General features: G+C 40.0%; 1 protein-coding gene across 6 annotated transcripts in view; it reads right to left on the bottom strand.

Annotated features, from left to right (window-relative positions):
- The window catches only part of NFATC3 (nuclear factor of activated T cells 3), a 139,801-nt gene that overhangs the window by 6,533 nt on the left and 111,204 nt on the right, over positions 1-22,064 (bottom strand). For 3 of the 6 annotated variants that reach the window (XM_077887444.1, XM_077887449.1, XM_077887457.1), the window contains one exon: positions 4,662-4,765. The exons of 2 other annotated variants lie outside the window; for them this stretch is intronic. In XM_077887444.1, coding sequence (XP_077743570.1) covers positions 4,750-4,765 — 16 coding nt within the window. In that variant the 3' untranslated portion in view covers positions 4,662-4,749. Of the gene's footprint in view, positions 1-4,661; positions 4,792-22,064 lie in introns of those variants that run through there. One more of the 6 variants, XM_077887417.1, reaches the window with a different exon arrangement.

Below are 22,064 nucleotides of genomic sequence, written 5' to 3'. Positions count from 1 at the left end.
AGGTTATGTAGGTCACAGCATTTGGCCCACTTGTGACAGCTGCCAGTTACTCCAACACCTGGGTCTCCTGTGCCACCACAACAGAAGTAGTCAGAGCCATTAGCAGTATTTGCTATAAGAACAAGTTCTTTATCCAGAAATTGCTATCCAAATTAACAGTTTACTGGAATGCTACTTCTATACACAAGAATGAGGTGTTGTAACAACAGGTCTCTTATTTAGAGCTATTTCCAATGCTTAAAGGTTTCAGAGCTGGAAGTGACAATCCTGGTGTGGTATGAAATCTCACCACCAGGTGGAGAGGGGCAGAGTAACCCAGGACACTGCCTCTGGGGTAGGCACATAGTCATATGCACAAAAGCCCAAAGGGCCTTTCTAACTAGCATCTGAGCATCTTGAGAATTTTTGTAAATGATTTCTGGGTATAATTAGACTATTTATATATATTATTTCATTTTGAAGCTGCAATGATCATTCATCCAGGTTTGGCAAATCCATCTCTTCTTCCCTTCTCTCTACCTAAAGCTTAAAGGTATATATAATCCATTCTTTGGTGAGCAATTTTATGGAAATGTTATTTTTTTTATTTATTTTATTTTATTTTATTTTTTTTGTTATTTTTTTTTATAAACGAAGTGTGCAATTATTTTCTGAGTTCCACTTGAAAAGAAAAACACGAGAAATTTAGAAGGAATGATTTTAAATGGATGAGAAATCTAATTTTTTAAAAGATTTTCTTTATTTATTCATGAGAGACAGAGAGAGGCAGAGACCCAGGCAGAGGGAGAGGCAAGCTCCTACAGGGAGCCTGACTTCGGACTCGATCCCAGGACTCCAGGATTATGCCCTGAGCCAAAGGCAGACGCTCAACTGCTGGGCCACCTAGGCATCCCGAGAAATCTAATATTTATGGGTTTATTATTCTATAACACAGTTCTGCTAAGATACACTTTTAGTTCTTTTTTTTTCAAAGATTTTATTTATTCATTTATGAGAGAATCAGACAGAGAGAGAGAGAGAGAGAGGCAGAGACATAGGCAGAGGGAGAAGCAGGCTCCAAGCAGGGAGCCCGATGTGGGACTTTGTGGGACTTGAACCCAGGAATCCGGAATCATGCCCTGAGCCAAAGGCAGGCGCACTCAACCACTGAGCCACTCAGGCGTCCCATTTTCCAATTCATTCTTAGTAACTGAATTTAGCTATTCACATGGCCACTCAGCTATAAACTACATTTCCCAGCTTCCCTTTTGTAGTTAGGTATGACCATATAAATTTGTTTTTTTCCAATGAAATGTGAACAAAAGTGATGTGTGCATCTTCCTCATACCCAGCTCAATAACCTCTTCCCTTCTTTCCCCCCTACCTCTTGCTTTGGGCTAAGTCTCAAATCAAAGTGGTGACTCTTGCTTTGACAATAACTAAGGAAACAGAGAAACAATGAAATAAAAGGAATCCTGATCTCTGAATTACTATGAAGTGTGAGAGAAATTTCCAATGTGGTTAAGTCACTGTATTTTAGAATCTCCATTAGAGTAACCTAGCTTATATTAATGAGAATAAAACTCCTCACCATAGGGATCCCTGGGTGGCGCAGCGGTTTAGCGCCTGCCTTGGGCCCAGGGCGCGATCCCGGAGACCCGGGATCAAATCCCACGTTGGGCTCCCGGTGCATGGAGCCTGCTTCTCCCTCTGCCTATGTCTCTGCCCCCCCCGCCCCCCGTGACTATCATAAATTTAAAAAAAACAAAAAAACAAACAAAAAAAACTCCTCACCATAAAGATAACACAGAAAGAATATTTAAGTATTTTAAGCAAGAACCAAGATAGCTTGAGCTCTACCATGCCAAGTTTTTAATTAAATCATTTTATTATTTTTTTAAGATTTTATTCATTTATTCATGAGAGACAGACAGACAGAGAGAGGCAGAGACACAGGCAGAGGGAGGAGCAAGCCCCATGTAGGGAGCCCACGCGGGACTCAATCCCAGGTCTCCAGGATCATGACCTGGGCCGAAGGCGGCGCCAAACTGCTGAGCCACCTGGGCTGCCCTAATTAAGTCATTTTAAATTTTATCCTAAATGTTACACAGCTTTCAACCACAGAACAAAGTGAAAATGTATGCACAAAAATTAGAAGATATCCTTCACTTTTTAACACTAGCTTTATTACTCGTAAAGGAAAGTTATGATAGTTTTTTTTTTACCACACACGTAATAACAAGGGAATCAGTCTTGTTATTACGTGTTCTTTCTTCTTTTTTTTTTTAAAGTATTTTTTTTCTTTCTTCTTAAGAAATCTCTTATATGTATGATACCATAGTCAGTGTCATATAGATATTTCCTCTAAAAATGGTTGTAAATCAAAACATTCTTCAAAGACAAACATTAAATCTGTAGCTGAGTAAACAGTACACAGGTACCTAAAAGTGTATTCAAGTATCAGCATGTATCCTTATTTTAAATCAGCAAAAACTAAAATATGAAAAATTAAAAGCCAGAACCCACTTCTTTTTAATTTGTGTGAAGATGTTGGATTCAGAAGGATTTTAAGATTATAAAAAGATTCCTTCTTTTTCCCTTTTTGTTTTTTTGCACACTGTACATATTCTCTGGATTATCTTGTCCATTTCTATATATGCTCATTCCCAAATCTGACCTCCGGGGACCCAACCTGAGCTCCAGAACCATAAACTCACATGTTTCATTTCACCACCTGTGCTATGGACCCTGTATATACTTGCCTCTTCAAGACATGCTTCAAAAATTTTCTTCATTCTTTCAGCTCTTCAATCAATCTACCCACCTTCCCTCCTGGATCCTTCTTATCATTACTAAGTATGGTAAGGCTTTCTACCTTAAACAAGCAAGCAAACAAATAAAAATCCTAGACCCCACATAGCTCCCTATGTCTAATTTTTTCTTTCATTGCTTAACATCTTAAAGGAGTTATCTACACTGCTTGCTCTTTCATGTTTCTATGTTCATGTTTCTGTTCTTACCTCTTGTTCACTCCTTAGTCATATATTGATCCCTTCATTCCACAAAAACATTTCTTACCAAGATCACTAGTGACCAACTTACTTGTTGCTACATACATAGGAAGAGCTATGGGGTAAACTCTAGAAGAGATAAAACTTTCATTTTGGCTCAGTTGTGACATAATTAGGGTGATTTACTTAATCTTTCTTCAACTGATCTGCTCCATCGTAATATGAGGAAATTCATTTAAATCTTTCTGGTTATAGGGAGGAAGGTTGGGGAAGTGGTCAAAATAGGTAAAAGGGAACTAAGAGAAAAAACTTTGCAGCTGTAAAATAGATAAGTAAGTCATGGGGTTGTAATGTAAGCAGAGGAAATATGGTCAATAATATTGTAATAACTTTATATGGTGACAGATGGTAACCAGCTTTTTTTTTTTTTAAGACTTAATTTATTTATTCATGAGAGACAGAGAAAGAGGCAGAGACACAGGCAGAGGGAAAAGCAGGCTCTCTGCAGAGAGCCTGATGTGGGACTCAATCCCTCAATCCCGGGACGGGGATCACGCCCTAAACCAAAGGCAGCCGCCCAACCGCTTGAGCCACCAGGTGTCCTAGATGGTAACTAGCCTTATCACGGGGATCGTTTTGTAATATATAAAAACAACAAATTACTGTGATGCACATCTGAAAGGAAATTGTATGTCAATTATACTTCAATTAAAAAAAAAAACCCTCCAGGTTATGACTCTTCTTAGAGAGATGCAGGAATTTAGTTTCTCTTTTTATTCCTCTCATGACTGGAGACAATTAAGTGAGACCAGGGTAGGCTCAGCTTCTGGGAGAAGCCAGTGTTTTGGTGCCTTGTCTAAAGAGGAGGCTTTAGGATCCTAAATATCAAGATTTGGGTAGCCTTTTCCAAATCTAAATTCATTAAAACTAAATTCAAATGGCATTTTGAGAATTATAATTTGTATATTTACAATTTCTATCACATACGTTCATAAAAGGCTTTCAGAGTCTCTGAAAAAAGGAGCTGCATGACCGTGAGGGACTGAAGTGTTCCTGGCGGGTTACTAAGGTATAGAAGCCTGAGGCCCAGGCTCTCACTCACACAGACTTCATTTCTATGAATTCTTTCCAAATGGAGTCTCTGAAGAACTATCTAGAGTACAAACATGGGCCTACAAGGCAAGCAGGCTCAAGGGTAAATAATCCAGGTTGCCTCTAACAAATGGATAAAATTTCCTGCTTTATTTCCATTTCATATTGCCTCACATCAAAACTTTATAGAGTACATGACCAGAAATCAGTAGGCTTTGTACACCTGATTGGCAACCAGGTTTACTCAGCCACCAACCCATAGAATTCTTTTTCCCCTAAGTCACAGAATTCTTATAGATGGGCTTCTCTATTTTGATTTAATAAATTCAGTTAGACACTTCCCTTCTATTCAAACCCAGATTAAATTTATAAGCACTTTATAAGGCTACAAACCTGAATGTGGTTAGATTTAAAAAGCAGAGTCTTGTAGTCAGAGTGTAGCTCCAAAAAAAAATGAGTGGACCTATCAAGAAGATTGCCCGTGTATGCCCCATCCTCTGTAGCACATGCAAATCCAGCCACTGCATGCAATACCAGACTTGGGTATAAAAACAATGACATATTTCAGTCAACACTCACCCTCTAGATTCTCCAGAAAGGAGCTGGACATGAGAGCTCACTGTGGTTAGGCCATTTCTCTGCTGAACCTGATGGCTGGTGTTCCAAGTCAGACATAAACTGGTCTGTGTCAAAGAAGACAACATCACTACTGAATGGAACAAACCAGAGAGTAACTTAATCTACTACATGCCCAGCCTGTTTTTTCTATTATCAAGAGGAATTTAATCATCCTTCATCTGTCAATCACTACATAAAATGGCTCCCCACATTTTATTAAATAATACAAATATTGGAGTCCAGAGTTTATTTCCAAAAATTAAAAGGACAATAATTTTAAAGTCACAATGATGGTTTCAGCAATTTTATTTTTATTTACTTTTTTAAATAAAGTAAACTCTACCCCTAATGTGGGGCTGGAACTCATGACTCCAAGATCAAGAGTCATGTGGTCTACCGACTAAGCCAGCCAAGTGCCCTGATTTCAGCAATTTATATGACAGATTTAGTTTTAAACAAATAGTTTATTTAGATCTAATAGTTTATTAGATTGGATCTATTAGTCGTTCCCAAATACTTGTCTATGGCTACCTTAGAATTATCTGGATACTTAATAAAAACAGAACTCCTGGGTTCTACTTCAGACCATGGAATCAAAATGTCTAAAGGGTAGGAGCCAAAAAAAACTATATGCACAGGTAAATCTGAGGGTCATTGGAGGAATACTTTTTAAACTAAAGCCCACATTTATTAGCAGGTTATGAAATCAATTAGGAACTTGGGAACAGCATCTTTTAAAAAGAAATAGAACAAAATACAAGATAGCAGGCTGCATTTTCTTTAATAAAGGTTAAGAATTGGCCTCTGAGACCTTCATGTTAGTTGCATATATATTTTCATTTGTTATATACTAAGTTATGCTATAAAACTTGCTTATTGTAGGGAGCTATCAAAAATGTTTGAAAGTTGCTGTATTCAAGAGTTATCATTGGTCAGTTTTGTGATAACGGCTAACACATTCAGATGCCTAATTAGAGAGCCCAAACACAATGATGCAAAGCCTCCTCCTTTAGCCTAAAAGGAATTATTTTTGGCCTGTGCTTGTTCAACCTCAAACAAAAGGACTTAACCTTTTAGATTCTAGAAGAATGCTTATTTTATCTTAGCACAGAAGAATCTGTATATAGTCTCTGTGAACAATAATTAATACCCTTGTCTTAGGCTGATAAAGGAGGTAAAACAAAGGAGGAGCCAATCTGTGCAAAATGCAATCTCCATTAAGGGATCAAAACAAACAAAACAAAACACAAAAGCCAGAAATCCTTTGTGCTTACAGAAAAAATTTTTCTGCCCTAAGCTTTTTTTTTTTTTTTTTTAAGATTTTATTTATTTATTCATGATAGTCACACAGAGAGAGACAGAGAGGCAGAGACACAGGCAGAGGGAGAAGCAGGCTCCATGCTGGGAGCCCGACGTGGGATTCGATCCCGGGTCTCCAGGATTGCGCCCCGGGCCAAAGGCAGGCGCCAAACCGCTGCGCCACCCAGGGATCCCTGCCCTAAGCTTTTTTATAACTAATTTGAGATCACCAAGTTTTCAAAGAGGATTTAAGGACTACAGTATATATGAAGTATTTTAAAGACTAAATATACAGTCAAAAGTCTCCTTTCTGAGGATGCCCAATCTCCATAACAGAATCTTCCAAAACAGACACGAAAGTATAGATCATGTGATTCATAAGTAAAAAGAAAGAAAGAAGTCCAGGAACAAAGCTAAGAGGCCAGCAGACCCTAGTGACTTTTACAAGTAGATTTATGCAATGGTAATTGCATATTATGCTATGGAAATATGCAGTCCCCAAGACATCTTTCTAGTTCCTTGAAACATTGTTGACAGCTTCAAAAAATACCTGATTCATTTCTGTCACAAAAACTTTGACAAAACACCTGAAGAATTAACACCAATTCTTTCTTTAAGATTTATTTATTTGAGAGAGAGAGAGAATATGCAGGGAAGGGAAGAGGGAGAGAATCCCAAGCTGACTCCTCTCAGAGCCCCAGTGTGGGGCATATCACAACCCTGTAATTAAGACCTGAGCTGAGATAAAGAGTTAGAAGCTTAACCAAATGAGCCACCCAGGAGCCCCAATATCAATATTTTCTTAAACTCATCCAAAAGATTAGAGAGGAGGGAATATTTCTTAACCCATCCTAGGGCCAGCATTACTGATACCAAAGCCAGACAAAGACATTACAAGAAAACTACACAATATTCCCTGTAAAGACAGATGCAAAAATCCTCAAAAAATACTAGAAAACTAAATTCTGCAGTACACTAAAAGTATTATATATCACGGCCAAGTGAGATTTATTCTCAGAATGCCAAGATGGTTCAGCATATGAAAAGCAATGAATGTAATTGAAATGATTAGAATGAAAGATTAAAATACTACATGATCAATGATGCAGAAGCAGCATATGACAAAATTCAATTCACTTTCATAAACACCTAATAAACTAGGAATAGAAGGGAATTTCCTTAACATGATAAAGGCCATATATGAAAAACCCACATTACACTCAATGGTGAAAGACTGAAAGCTTTCCTACTAAGATCAAGAACATGATAAGGATGTCCATTCTTGCCACTTCAATTCAACATGGTCCTGAAATTTCTAGCCAGAGCAATTAAGCTAAAGAAATAAAAGGCAGGGGATCCCTGGGTGGCTCAGCGGTTTGGCGCCTGCCTTTGGTCCAGGGCATGATCCTGGAGTCCCGGGATCGAGTCCTGCGTCGGGCTCCTGGCATGGAGCCTGCTTCTCCCTCTGCCTGTGTCTCTGCCCACCCCCAGATCTATCATGAATAAATAAATAAATCTTAAAAAAAAAAAAGAAATAAAAGGCATCCAAATTGTAAAGGTAGAGGTAAAATTTTCACTGTTCAAAAATCATCTTTCTGTTTGTTTTTTGTTTTGTTTTGTTTTTTACAGAAAGCTTGAAAGAACTGACATACAGGGATGCCTGGGTGGCGTTCTGGTTGAGCATCTGCCTTTGGTTCAGGGCCTGATCCTGGGATCTGGAATTGAGTCCCACATCGGGCTCCTTGTGTGGGGAATCTGCTTCTCCCTCTGCCTATGTCTCTGCCTCTCTCTCTCTCTCTCTGTCTCTCATGAATAAATAAAACCTTAAAAAAAAAACTGACATAACAAAAAATGTTAGCAGTAATAAATTAAGTCAGCAGTTATAAAATATCAACACACAGGGGCACCTTGGTGGCTGGGTGGGTTGAGCATCTGACTCTTTGTGCTCAGGTTTTGATCTTGGGGTCGTGGTATCAAACTCTGTGCTCAGTGTGGAGTCTGTTTGTCCCTTTCTCCTCCTCTCCCCACTTGTGCTCTTCCTCAAATAAATAATTTTTAAAAATAAACACACAATATTCAGTTGTATTCCTTTATTAATTTTTTATATTATTTTTTTTTAATTTTACTCATTTATTCATGAAAGACACACACACTGAGAGAGGCAGAGACACAGGCAGAAGGAGAAGCAGGCTCCATGCAGGGAACCTGACGTGGGACCCGATCCCGGGTCTCCAGGATCACGCCCTGGGCCAAAGGTGGCGCTAAACCACTGAGCCACTCGGGCTGCCCCTGTATTCTTTTTTAAAAAAAGCATTTATTTATTTATTTATTTGAGAGAGAAAGAGAGAATGGTGGGGAGGGGTAGGAGACGGAGAGTCCCAAGCAGACTATGTGCTAAGCACAGAGCCTGAATCAGAGATCGATCCCACAACCCTGAGATCAAAACATTAGCTGAAACCAAGAGTCTGATGTCCAAGTGATTGTGCCACCCAGGTGCCCCCAGTTGTATTCTACATACTTTCAATCAACAACCCAAGAAGGAAATTTTTTTTAAAGATTTTATTTATTTATAAGAGACAGAGAGAGAGAGAGAGAGAGAGAGAGAGAGAGGAGAGACGCAGGCAGAGGGAGAAGCAGGCTCCATGCAGGGAGCCCAATGCAGGACTCCATCCCGGGACTCCAGGGTCACACCCTGGGCTGAAGGCGGCGCTAAACCGCTGAGCCACCCAGGGATCCCCTAGAAGGAAATTTTTAAAAAAAATATTTTATTTATTTACTCATGAGAGACACAGAGAGAGACACAGAAAGAGGCAGAGATACAGGCAGAGGGAGAAGCAGGCTACATGCAGGGAGCCTGATGTGGGACTCAATCCCAGGACTCTAGGATCACGCCCTCTGCTGAAGGCAGATGCTAAACCGCTGAGCCACCCAGGGATCTCCCCAAGAAGGAAATTTAAAAATCAATACCATTTACAATAGCATCAAAAAGAATAAAAATATTTAGGAATTACCAAGGAAGCTTAAGATTTGTATGTTGAAAACTAAACATTGTTGAAAGAAATTAAGGTTTCTAAATAAATGGAAAACATCCCCTGTTCATGGACTGGGAGACTTATTATTTTTTTAAATATTTTATTTATTTGGAATAGAGAGAGAACGCATGCAAACATGCGTGCACACAAGCAGGAGGAAGAGGCTCCATACTGAACAGGGAGCCCAACGTGGGGCTTGATCCCAGGACCCTGGGATCATGACCTGAGCCACCCAGGTGCCCAGGAGACTTAATATTGTTAAGATGACAATACTATCCAAAGCAATGTACAGATTCAATGTAATTCCTAGCAAAATCCCAACTGGATTTTTACTGATACATTAAAACCAATTCTGAAACTCATATGGAATCTCACGTCTTAAGCGAGATTTCCTCCACTTTTCAAATCCCTTGTTTGTGCGGGTCTGGGGGGGACCCCCTGCAGCCAGCACCCTGGTGAGGACAACTGACAGTAGAAGAGGAAAGGGGTTCTATACTAGTCCTGCAGGAAGAACCACATGGCACGACGTCTGCCTTACTCACTGGCTTTCTGGGAGGTATTCCTTCCATTCCTTCCACTCTTCTAAGTGTTCACGTTTAGTTTCAGTTTTGGAAAAATGTTAAGCATTTATTTTGAGGTAAAAATAAAAACTAATTTCATACTAAAAAAAAAAAACAGTTTTGAAAACAAGAACAAAGATAGAAGAGTCACATTTCCTGATTTCAAAACTCACTACACAAAGCTACAGTGTGAACAGGTATAAAGACACACACAAACCAAAGGAACAGAACAAAGAGCCCAGAAACAAACCCTCAAAATATATGGCCAATTCACTTTCAAACAAGGGTTCTAAGACCATTAAATGGGGAAAGGCAGTCTTAAACAACAATACAGGGAAAACTGAATATCTATATGCAATAGAATGGAAACTGGACTCCTACTTCACACCATATACAAAGTTAACTCAAAATGGATCAGAGACTTAAACAGAAGAGCTAAAATTACAAAACTCTTAGAAGAAAACATAGGGCAAATCTTCATGACCTTGGATTAGGCGATGATTTAAATATAACACTAAGGGATGACTGGGTCGCTCAGTGGTTCAGCGTCTCCCTTTAGCTCAGGGTGTGATCTCAGGATCCGGGATTGAGCCCCCCATTGGGCTCTTTGTGAGGAGCCTGCTTCTCCCTCTGCCTGTATCTCTGCCTCTCTCTGTGTCTCTCATAAATAAATAAATCTTTAAAAAACAAATAAATAGCAATAAAAGAAAACAGATTAACAGGGTCTCATCAAAATTTAAAACATTATAGGACACTATCAAGACAGTGAAATGAGAATGTAGAGAATTGGAAAAAAATATTTATAAATAATACGTCTGATAAAAGATTAATACTCAAAATATATAAAGAACTCCTACAACTCAACAACAAAAATAATGAAAAAATGGCTAAAGATCTTAAAAGTAAAGACTTTTTCAAGAGAAGAAATAGAAATGACCAATAACCTCATGAAAAGGTGTCCAACATCGTTAGTTCTCAGGGAAATGCAAATTAGCGTCACAATGCGATACTACTTCATATCCATTCAGGATGGCTATTATTAATAACAAGTGTTGGCAAAGAAGCAGAGAAATTAGAACCCTCATGCATTGTAAATGTAAAATGCTGCAGCGACTATGGGAAAAATACCAATCTGGCAGTCTCTCAAAAAGTTGAACAAGGAATTTCCATATAACCCAACAATTCTACTCCTAGGATACCTAACAGAACGGAAAACAGATTCTGATACCTGCACACCAATGTCATTGCAGCATTATTCACAAGTCAAAAGGCAGAAGCAAATAAGTGTTTTTCACCAGATGAATGGGTAAACAAAATGTGATTATATACATAATGTAGTATTATTCATCCATAAAAAGGAAAGAAATTCTGATACACGCTTGCAACATGGCTGAACCCTGGATAAAACATTATGTTAAGTGAGGTAAAGCCAGACAAAAAAGGACAAAAGTTGTATCATTCCATTTATATGAGATATCTTGAGTAGGGAAAGTCATAGATACATAAAGTAGAATAGAGATTACTACTGGCTGGAGGGAGAGAGAATGGGGAATTACTGCTTAATGGATACAAAATTATTTGGGTTGAGGAAAAAGTTCTCAAAATAGTGGGGACAGTTACATAATGTGAATGTGCTTAATGCCACTGACCTGTACACTTAAAATGGTTAAAATGCTATATTTTATGTATGTACATTTTACCACATTAAACAAATTCCAAAAACAAACTTTGGGTTTTCTCATACCTGTATGAAATGACTGAATTAAGGTTTTTACAGCTAACCATTAAAGCAAGACGTGACAGATCCTTGTAAATCCATCTTAAAATTTAAAAAATCTGTAATAGGGGATCTCTGGGTGGCTCAGCGGTTTGGCGCCTGCCTTTGGCCAAGGGCACGATCCTGGAGTCCCGGGATTGAGTCCCATGTTGCCTCCCGGCATGGAGCCTACTTCTCCCTCTGCCTGTGTCTCTCCCTCCCTCCCTCCCTCCCTCTCTCTCTCTCTCATGAATAAATAAATAAATCTTAAAAAAATAAAAATAAAAAATCTGTATACAAAATCTGTTCCTTTTATCTTAAAGTTTTAACAAATTAAATATTTACAGATCCTGAAATATGTTTGTGGAAAGGAAAGCAAAATTTCCCCACTTGACCAAGCTGCTTTCTTTAGCCACCTAATCAATATATATAGACATTTCTGGTTTATACAAACAAGGCAATGACCTGGTGGGTAGATGAAAATAAAGGCTTTGAATCCCTAGTTTCATCACTTACAGTACTGGTGACCCAAGGGAAGTCACTTAATCTGTGTGAATCTGTTTACTTACTTACTCAAAGAAGGTAGAGTCTCCTGAAATGTATGTGCAGGCACTCTGCAACATTTTATAGACATGCAATTATTATTATTTAAGTTGATAAAAGCAGGACATGAATTGATCACTTAGTGCCCTCATCTAGTCTCATGACTAAATAGCATATGCAAGCCAACAACTCTCAAATTTGTATCTTCAGTCTATAACTCACTTCCAAACTCTAGACTCATTCATCCAAATGACTACTTGATATCTCTACTTCAGTGTTCAACAAATATCTTAAATGCAACACATCCAAAACTGAACACCTGATCTTTCTCTAAAACCTACTCTATCCACAGCCTTCCCCATCTTAGCTGATGGCAATTTCATCTTTCTAGTTTCTCAGGAAAGAAACAAACAAAAAAAAAAAACCTTAGTGCCAATTTTATTTATTTATTTATTTATTTATTTATTTATTTATTTATTTATTTAATTTTTATTTATTTATTCATGATAGTCACAGAGAGAGAGAGAGAGAGAGAGGCAGAGACACAGGCAGAGGGAGAAGCAGGCTCCATGCACCGGGGGCCCGATGTGGGATTTGATCCCGGGTCTCCAGGATCGCGCCCTGGGCCAAAGGCAGGCGCCAAACCGCTGCGCCACCCAGGGATCCCTTAGTGCCAATTTTAAATTCTTTCTCTCACACACCTTATATGAAATCTGCCGGGAAATGCTATTGGCTCAACCTCTAAAATATATCCAAAATCAGACCATTTCAAAGCTCCTATACACTACTACCTCGTCTAAATCATTTCTGGCCTGGATTACTACAATTGCATCTTACCTGGTCTCCTTGTTTCTGCCCTTACTTCCCTACAGTCTTTTTTCTAATAACCAGGAGCCAGAGCAGCCCAGCTAAAACTTAAATCAGATCATGACTCATCTGTTCAAACCTTACAGTGGCTACACAACTCTACATAGCAGTTCTTAAAGTATGATCAGGGACACGAGGTTTTGTCCAGAGAACCTTTAAGAGTGCCTACGACTGTCAAAAGAATAATCCTAAAATGCTTTTTTTTTTTTCTTTTGTCACTATCATTCTCTCATTAATCTATAGAATTTTTTTTAAGATTTTATTTATTTATACATGAGAGAGAGAGAGATAGATAGAGAGAGAGAGAGAGAGAGAGAGAGGCAGAAAAACAGGCAGATGGAGAAGCCTGACATCCCTCCCTGATGCAGGGAGCCTGACAGGGATGTGATACCTGGTCTCTATGATCACGCCCTGGACTGAAGGCGTTGCTAAACCGCTGAGCCACCTGGGCTGCCCTATGGTGGAGTTTTCTAGTGGAGCTACATGATGGTGACTTCAGTGCTATAATGGAATGTGTGCCTGTGTCTTGTTTTTAAAAAATAGATATGTGCCACATAAATATAAGTTCTTGGTGATCTTCAATTAACTCAAGGTTAGAAAGGAGTCTTGGAACCAAAAAGTTTGAGAACTGTTGCCCTAAATGTTATGGTTCCCTGTTATTTCCTTGACCTCATCTCCTACTACTTTCCCCCTAGATCCCTTTTGTTCCAGGCACATTAGCCTCACTGCTGCTCCTCTTAAATGAAACCAGGCATGCTTCCACCTTAAGGTCTTTCCTCTGGTTGTCACTTTTGCCTGCAATACTCTTCCCACAGGTATTCACGCTGGTAGTTTCCTCATCTTCAAGATGTTTTTTGTTTTTTAAAGATTTATTGATTTATTTATTTTGGAGAGAGAGCGCCTAGAGGGCAGAGGGAGAGGGAGAGGGAGAGAGTGAAGCACAATCAGACTCCCTGTGGAGTGTGGAGCCTGACATGTGGCTTGATCTCACCACCCCTAAGATCATGACTTGAGCTGAAATCAAGAGTCAGACGCTCAAATGACTAAGCCACCCAGGTGCCCTTCATCCTCAAGTTTTTGATCAAATGTTACCTCATCAACAAAACTTAGATTGCTCTACTCAAAACTGCAATTTGCTCCCCACTTTACTCTTCACAACACTCCAAATATTCTCTACCTTGCTTGCTCTTTTTCTGTTTCAAAGCACTTCCAACATTTTATAATTTACTTACTTATTGTATTTATTGTTTACTGTCTCTTCTTTTTTTCCCAAAGATTTTATTTATTCATGAGAGAGAGGCAGAGGCAGAGGGAGAAGCAGGCTCCATGCAGTGAGCTGATGTGGGACACAATCCCTGGACCAAGGGATCACGCCCTGAGCTGAAGGCAGATGGCTCAACTGCTGACCCACTCAACTAGAATGTAAGCTCTGTGATGGTAAGAATCTGTTTTATCCACTGAGGGCCTACAATAATGGTACTTAGCATATAACAGGCATTTGATAAATGCTGTTTGAATAAACCAATGAGTACAGTTGGGTTAAAGATTTAAAATTAAAAATTTCCTCTTGTAAGAAGTCCAGAGAGAGAGATCCAAATATACAGGGAAGTTAAGTATAAGATAAAGCTGGCATTTTAAATCAAGTAGAAAAATGATTTCCTAATAAATAATGTTTGGACAACTGGGTAGGCATCTGAAAAAAGTAAAATTGGATCAATTCTTCATACATTCCACCAAAGTACATTCCTGATCAAATAAAGACTTAAAAAATCATAGAAGTTCTCTATGGGAGACAAAACAAATGTTTCGGAAGTTATAAATGTAGGGGCCACCTGGGTGGCTCAGTTGGTTAGGTGTCCAACTCTGTTTCAGCTCAGGTCATGATCTTGGGGTCTTGAGATGGAGCCCTCTGTCAAGCTCTGTGCTCAGTAGAGAGTCTGCTTGGGATTCTCTCCCTCTTCCTCTGCCCCTCCTCCCTGTTTTATTCACGCACATGCTCTCTGTAATAAATTAATAAATCTTAAAAAAAAGTTATATAAAAGTAAAAAAATTCTTCATGGAATGAATTCATGTTAGATTGGTGAAAATTTTTAACTCTTTGCTCAATGAGTTAAGGAACTTAACACATATATTCTATATGTGTTAGGCTTCTATATTCTATAAATTGGTAAGAAAAGGATCAATAATCTAATAGAAAAATAAGTAAATACCAACAGAGATGACAGATGTGACAAAGATTTTCTTAAGCAGTTTTATAAAAAGGTACACAACCCTACTCCTTGGTGAAATGTCAACTAAACTTATAGTGAGAAGCTGTTTTCCACTTGTTCCACTGGCAAATAAGATGTTTGATAGTAGAATGTACTGGTGAAGGTAGGAGAGAAATAGATATTCTCTTACAATGCCAGTGGCAATATAAATTGGTACAACTTTTATGAAACATATCTGGTAATCTTTCTTAAAAAATACTAGTCTAGCAACCTCACTTCTAAGAATTTATCATATATACGTACATACATGGGTGTCTATAAAAAGAATGGAAATAGGCCAGTCGCTGCTAGCACACACTGCTTGGTCCCGAGCAGTTCGGGGCGAGACTCCCAGCACCATAAACAGAGTCCAAGTGGGCGGGGAACCTCCCCACACCACCCGCTCCTGTCCCTGCAGAGCCAAGTGTCCGGCTGCCTGGCACAGCTGTGCGCGGAGGAGCAGGTGCTCTGTGTCCTGCGCCCCTGGCCCGGCCCCTCGGCAGGTGCCACGCGGACCCACAGCAGCGCGTGCGGTTCCTCCCCGCGACCCTGGGTGCGGACGGCCCTGGAGGTGGGGCGGAGAGGAGAGCCAGGGCATGCACCTGGGCCCCCGGGCCATGGCGGCGAAGGTGGACCTGAGCACCTCCACTGACTGGAAGGAGGCAAAACGGCCCCGCCGTTGTCAGCCCTGTCCACGTGGCCTTCTCCAGAAGAGGAGCCTCCCTCCGTGCCAGCCTGTCCTCACCTTTCTGAACACCGTCTAGCCAAGTACCATAAAGACACTTCTTAAAATACATCACTGAATTCCCATTCACCCACTGCACTTTATGGCTCTGGTGCAGCCGGCTTCCTCCAGCTCAGCTTTCATGCCGGGAGCCGCTGAGAGCTTCCTCCAGGGTCAGGCCTCCCCACCAAAATTCACTGCAAACATCTTTTTACAACACCTGTCTCACTGAGCTGTGAAATACTCTTGCCTCTCCACAAAAGAAAGAAAATTAAGACGTATATTATACATCTTTTATAGAAAAATAAAACTCACTTGTGCTTAAAAAAAAGAATGGAAATAACATTTGTAAAAAGTTATTTATTGTACTTATTAAGAAACACCTTCCAATTAAGTTATGTTACGGTATTTAAAAACTTCTAAGATTCAATATATGGGAAAAGCAAAATGCTTAACAGTACATATACTATGCTAGTAAAAACAAGGAAATAATGTACACAATTACTTATAAATACATAAAATACCCTTGAGGTGATAGCCAAGAACCTGGTAACTCCGTAGGAGAGAGAATTTTCACTACGTACTGTGTGGTACCTTTAATAGTTTTAAAATATGAATGTATGGCTTTTCCAAAAACCAATTTTTACCTTTAGAAACACAAATATAATAGAATTTTAAAACTCCCATTCTAGGGCAGCCCTGGTGGCGGAGCGGTTTAGCACCGCCTGCGGCCCGGGGTGTGATCCTGGAGACCCGGGATCGAGTCCCACATCGGGCTTCCTGCATGGAGCCTGCTTCTCCCTCTGCCTGTGTCTCTGACTCTTTCTCTCTCTCTCTCTCTCTCTCTGTGTGTGTCTCTTATGAATAAATAAATAAAATCTTTTTAAAAAATAAATAAAAAATAAAATAATTGGAGCAAATTAAGTCCCTTATAAACATATTGTGTATTTAAAAGCATCTGTAAATGGTTTTATATAGAATGGGAGGTTTTTTTTTTTAATTTTTATTTATTTATGATAGTCACAGAGAGAGAGAGAGAGAGAGAGAGAGGCAGAGACACAGGCAGAGAGAAGCAGGCTCCACGCACCAGGAACCCGATGTGGGATTCGATCCCGGGTCTCCAGGATCGCACCCTGGGCCAAAGGCAGGCACCAAACCGCTGCGCCACCCAGGGATCCCGGGAGTTTTTTTTTTTTTTTAAAGATTTATTTATTTATTCATTCAGAGAGAGCGAGAGAGAGGCAGAGACACAGGCAGAGGGAGAAGCAGGCTCCATGCAGGAAGCCCGACGTGGGACTCGATCCCGGGTCTCCAGCATCACACCCCAGGCTGCAAGCGGTGTCAAACCACTGCGCCACCGGGGCTGCCCTGCTCCAATTCTTTTAGATGTAAAACTAGAATGCCTGTACCCATCACTCTCAACTATATCCTATTTTCCACCAGAACTGAAGAGTTTGATACTTTTCCTCCTACTCAGACAGGTTAATAGCAGGTAATGTCCAAAAACAAAACAAAACAAAAAAGTCAGACCTCTTCAAACAGAGAACTGTTTGAGTATATTCAATCAACATTTATCAAAAGCTAAGCTCCATGGCTAGAAGTAACCTTGTCACACAAACCCAGATAATTACCAATTACCACCAAACCATAAAAGCTGAACTGATGAGCCTAAAATTATTATTATTATTATTTTTTAATTTATGATAGTCACACACAGAGAGAGAGAGAGGCAGAGACATAGGCAGAGGGAGAAGCAGGCTCCATGCACCGGGAGCTCGACGTGGGATTTGATCCCGGGTCTCCAGGATCGTGCCCTGGGCCAAAGGCAGGCACTAAACCGCTGTGCCACCCAAGGATCCCCTAAAATTATTTCTATCTCACTTAAAACATTTTTGTCTTTGTTAATGATTCATCTCCAAAGGAACTCAAAAGCAAGATATAAATTTTAAAATCAAATACATCTTTAGACATTGGCTTTGTACCTTACACACGGAGACATGGGAAAGTTACTATGTTTGTTGTATTTATAGAGGTAAATAAGATTAAATAAGATTATATAAAATAATATATTATAGCTATTTCAGAAACCACTAAATACCTGAGATAATCTAAATTTCACACAGCTTGGATTCAAAAGCCAGTCCCAGCATTTGTGGTCATGTAGTAACTGGTAAAACAGTTAAGCTTTCTGAGCCACATCTCTAAAAAATTAAACTTTTTTTTTTTAAAAGATTTTATTTATTGGGGATCCCTGGGTGGCGCAGCAGTTTAGCGCCTGCCTTTGGCCCAGGGCGTGATCCTGGAGACCCGGGATCGAATCCCACGTCGAGCTCCCGGTGCATGGAGCCTGCTTCTCCCTCTGCCTATGTCTCTGCCTCTCTCTCTCTCTCTGTGTGACTATCATAAATAAATAAAAATTTTACAAAAAAAAAAAAGATTTTATTTATTCATAGAGATGCAGAGAGAGAGAGGCAGAGACATAGGCAGAGGGAGAAGCAGGCTCCATGCAGAGAGTGACGTGGGACTTGATCCAGGGTCTCCAGGATCACGCCCTGGGCTGCAGACAGCACTAAACCGCTGCACCACCGGGGCTGCCCAAAATTAAACTTTTTTTTTTTAATTAAACTTTTTTAAGAAAAGATTTCTATTTATTTATTCATGAGAGACACAGAGAGAGAAAGGCAGAGACATAGGCAGAGGGAGAAGCAGGCTCCACTCAAAGAGCCTGATGTGGGACTCGATCCCGGAATCCCGGAATCACACCCCGAGCTGAAGGCAGATGCTCAACCGATGAGCCACCCCAGGTGTCCCTCATTAATTATTTTTAAATATATTTTGAAGTGAATTTCTTTTGAAGACTTTTTTTTTTTTTAAAGATTTATTTATTTATGATAGAGAGAGAGAGAGAGAGGCAGAGACACAGGCAGAGGGAGAAGCAGGCTCTATGCCGGGAGCCTGATGTGGGACTCGATCCTGGGACTCCAGGATCGTGCCCTGGGCCAAAGGCAGGCGCTAAACCGCTGAGCCACCCAGGGATCCCTCTTTTGAAGACTTCTGATATGCTGTGACATATGCCAGTTAATTAGTCATAGCCTCTCTTAGGCTTTTCTAAGTTTATGTACAAATTTTTTAAAACAAAAATAATCTTTATTTATAAGAGACACACAGAGAGAGGCAGAGACATAGGCAGACCGGGGAGCCTGATGCGGCACTTGATCCCAGGACCCCAGGATCCCAGCCTGAGCCAAAGGCAGATGCTCAACCACTGAAACACCCAGGCGTCCCAAGTTTATGTACAAATTTCACTGTCAAGTTGATTCAAAAAATTTTTTTTTGTTTGAATGGAGTACAATTAATTTGTGTCTATGCAGATAAAAGATACATTTGATGTAAGAAATAAAAAATTCTCTCGGGATCCCTGGGTGGCGCAGCGGTTTGGCGCCTGCCTTTGGCCCAGGGCGTGATCCTGGAGACCTGGGATCGAATCCCACGTCGGGCTCCCGATGCATGGAGCCTGCTTCTCCCTCTGCCTGTGTCTCTGCCTCTCTCTCTCTCTGTGTGTGACTATCATAAATAAATAACAATTTAAAAAACAACAAAAAAAAAACAAATAAAAAATTCTCTCAAATGCTTGCAGTTGCTTCACTGGGTCTAAAAATTTAGCTTTCTTATCATATACCCAAGAGACACTATGTCTAAGGTCCTGAATCCCCATCATGGTCTGTTCTGCATAAGCCACTATCCAAAGCCTACATGGGCATTATTTATGGGGATTTCCCGCTTCTGGAGTTATTCTCATTAATGTTTGATGCTGGATATTACATGATGCTTTCCAGAAAAGCATTCATGAGCCACCTAGAGTCCCGGTTAAAGGAGAACGTTCACTACTGGTCTCCCTCCACCTCATTTCCCTAAAGTCATTAAATACTTTGTTTGTGACCCACTCTCAGTACTGACTATATGTGGCTTTATTTAGTTTTATTTAAATACAATAATCAAAAAATAAATAAAAAAAAATACAATAATCACCAGTGAAAAACTAATATTCAAACAGGTAGAACAGAACACTGACAATAATATTTACCTCTGCTCCTCCATACCAGCCTCCTACTTTCCTCATTCTGAATCTTGTCTTTTATCATCCCCATGCTACTTGAAAGGAGACACTTCAGCGTCTGAGGTCATGTCTAGAGTCCCTGTTTACAGTCGAATTTGTATCTGCCCTACATTCAGGATCGGCATGTTACTGCGCAGAGCCTGCAAGTGGCAGTTTCAGTTTTCACCATAGCAGCAGGTCAGGCTATATTTAACATGTACCCTCTTCTCTGCTGAAAGGCTGCAGCTGCAGCTCTGTTAGTTTGTGAACAAAAGAGGACAAGTGGGAATTGAGGGATTCTAATGGAAAGCTGTAAATGGATTCAGCTCAGTCACAAATTAAATGGCCTATATTTAAAGGTCAAAGGCAGTCTAGTTTAACAATATTATAATCTTAATTAAATGCTTAAAACACAGCAGTGACAATTTCTATATTTCTGTACTGTTTTAATGTATATCGTTTGGTCCAAAGACTGGGACATACACACTATAATGAATGGAAATGTTTAGGAAAATTACAATTCCAGGAATAGGAACTGTAACAAGTAAAAACTTATCAATAATTTTATGGATGTAGAGAGCACAATTTTCAAGCGGGGGCAATGGTACACCTAGATAGCAAAGAAATAAGAAGTATCAAAAGAACTTTGAATAATGCCCTAATTGGATAAGAGATATTACAGCCTTCCAAGAGGACTTCTTGAAAGAAAACATCCCTTGGTAAAAATCAGTATTCTGCTGTTGTTATTCCCCCAAAGAATACACCTTGGGAAGAGACCCACACTACACTGAAACAGACTGTTCTTAGCTTGGAAGGTTGATATGAGGGGCCAAAATCACCCCAAGGAGACTGAACAAGGATAATTGTAAAGTTTAGTGTTGGATTCCAAAAACAACATACGCAAAAAGCAAGGGGGTAGGGAGTGGGGAGAGAAAGGATGTGATTTAGCAGTACTTATGACTCACTAAATTAACATTAAGATGGAGCTAAGAAAATCCACTGACCTCAGACCATATTGATAAAATAAAGCCTTCTGAACAAGGAAGGTAACAGTCCCAATCCACTCTGAGCTGGCTAAGAGTGTGCCCTTCTAGATACTGCACTACAAAAAGGAACTAAAACATCAAGGTCGAGCAGAGGTGGGTGAGGGAGAGGGACAGATGAAGTTGCTAGAGTGTTTTTTAAGAAAGGGAAAGAGATCAAGATTTCATAAATGTGAAGGTCTATTACAAGAAAGATTAGGTTTGTTCTACATGATTCCAGAGGCATCAGAGCCCACATAAAATATGGGCAACGAGAACTCAAAAAGGCCCTGAGATGTTGCAAAGAAGGTGAAGAGGAAGACACACAGAGGAATAAATACCAGAGTATAAACTCCAGGGTGAAAGAGAATGGACCAGAGAGCCTTTAAAACTTCTGAGAATTGGGCAGCCCTGGTGGCTCAGCTGTTTAGCGCCGCCTTCAGCCCTGCATGTGATCCTGGATACCCGGGATTGAGTCCCACATCAGGCTTCCTTCATGGAGCCTGCTTCTCCCTCTGCCTCTCTTTCTCTCTCTCTCTCTCTCTCTGTGTGTCTCTCATGAATAAATTTTAAAAATCTTAAAAAAGAATAAGTTGGAAACGTGTGTTAATAACAACAAAAGTAATTAAAAAAAAAACACTTCTGAGAATCTTTTTTTTGAGAAACAGAGTAAGAGTGGAGAAGGAGAGGAAGAGAGGAAGCAGACTCCCCACTGAGCGGGAAGCCCAACGTGGGGCTTGATCTCATGATTCTGAGATCAGGACTTGAGCTGAAATCAACAGTCAGGCATAACTGACTGAGCCATCCAAGGCATCCCTGGGAATCTATAATCTTAAGATTGTCCTGGCCCCTCTGACAAAAGAGGCTCTACAGAGAAAATGGCAGTTTTTTTCAACATATTCCGATTGCTCTACATCTGCAGTCTCATTTCATAGACCAATGAGAAACATGACTGCAGATACAGGAAAAATACCTGAAGTACTGAATTAGGAGCCAAGAGACAGGTTTTTAGTCTTTATATGCTATTAACTGTGTGTTACCCTGGACGAACACCACAGACTCTGTAAAACTCAGATTATTCAACTATAAAATGAGAGTTGTATTATTATTATTTTTTAAAGATTTTATTTATTCATGAGACACACAGAGAGAAGGCAGAGACCCAGGCAGAGGGAGAAGCAGGCTCCTCGCAGGGAGCCTGATGTGGCATTCAATC

The sequence above is a fragment of the Canis aureus genome, chromosome 3, assembly GCF_053574225.1.
Source record: "Canis aureus isolate CA01 chromosome 3, VMU_Caureus_v.1.0, whole genome shotgun sequence".
In the NCBI taxonomy this organism is placed as follows: domain Eukaryota; kingdom Metazoa; phylum Chordata; class Mammalia; order Carnivora; family Canidae; genus Canis; species Canis aureus.
The sequence above is the reverse complement of the archived record's forward strand: the minus strand, read 5'-3'. Positions and strand labels throughout refer to the sequence as shown.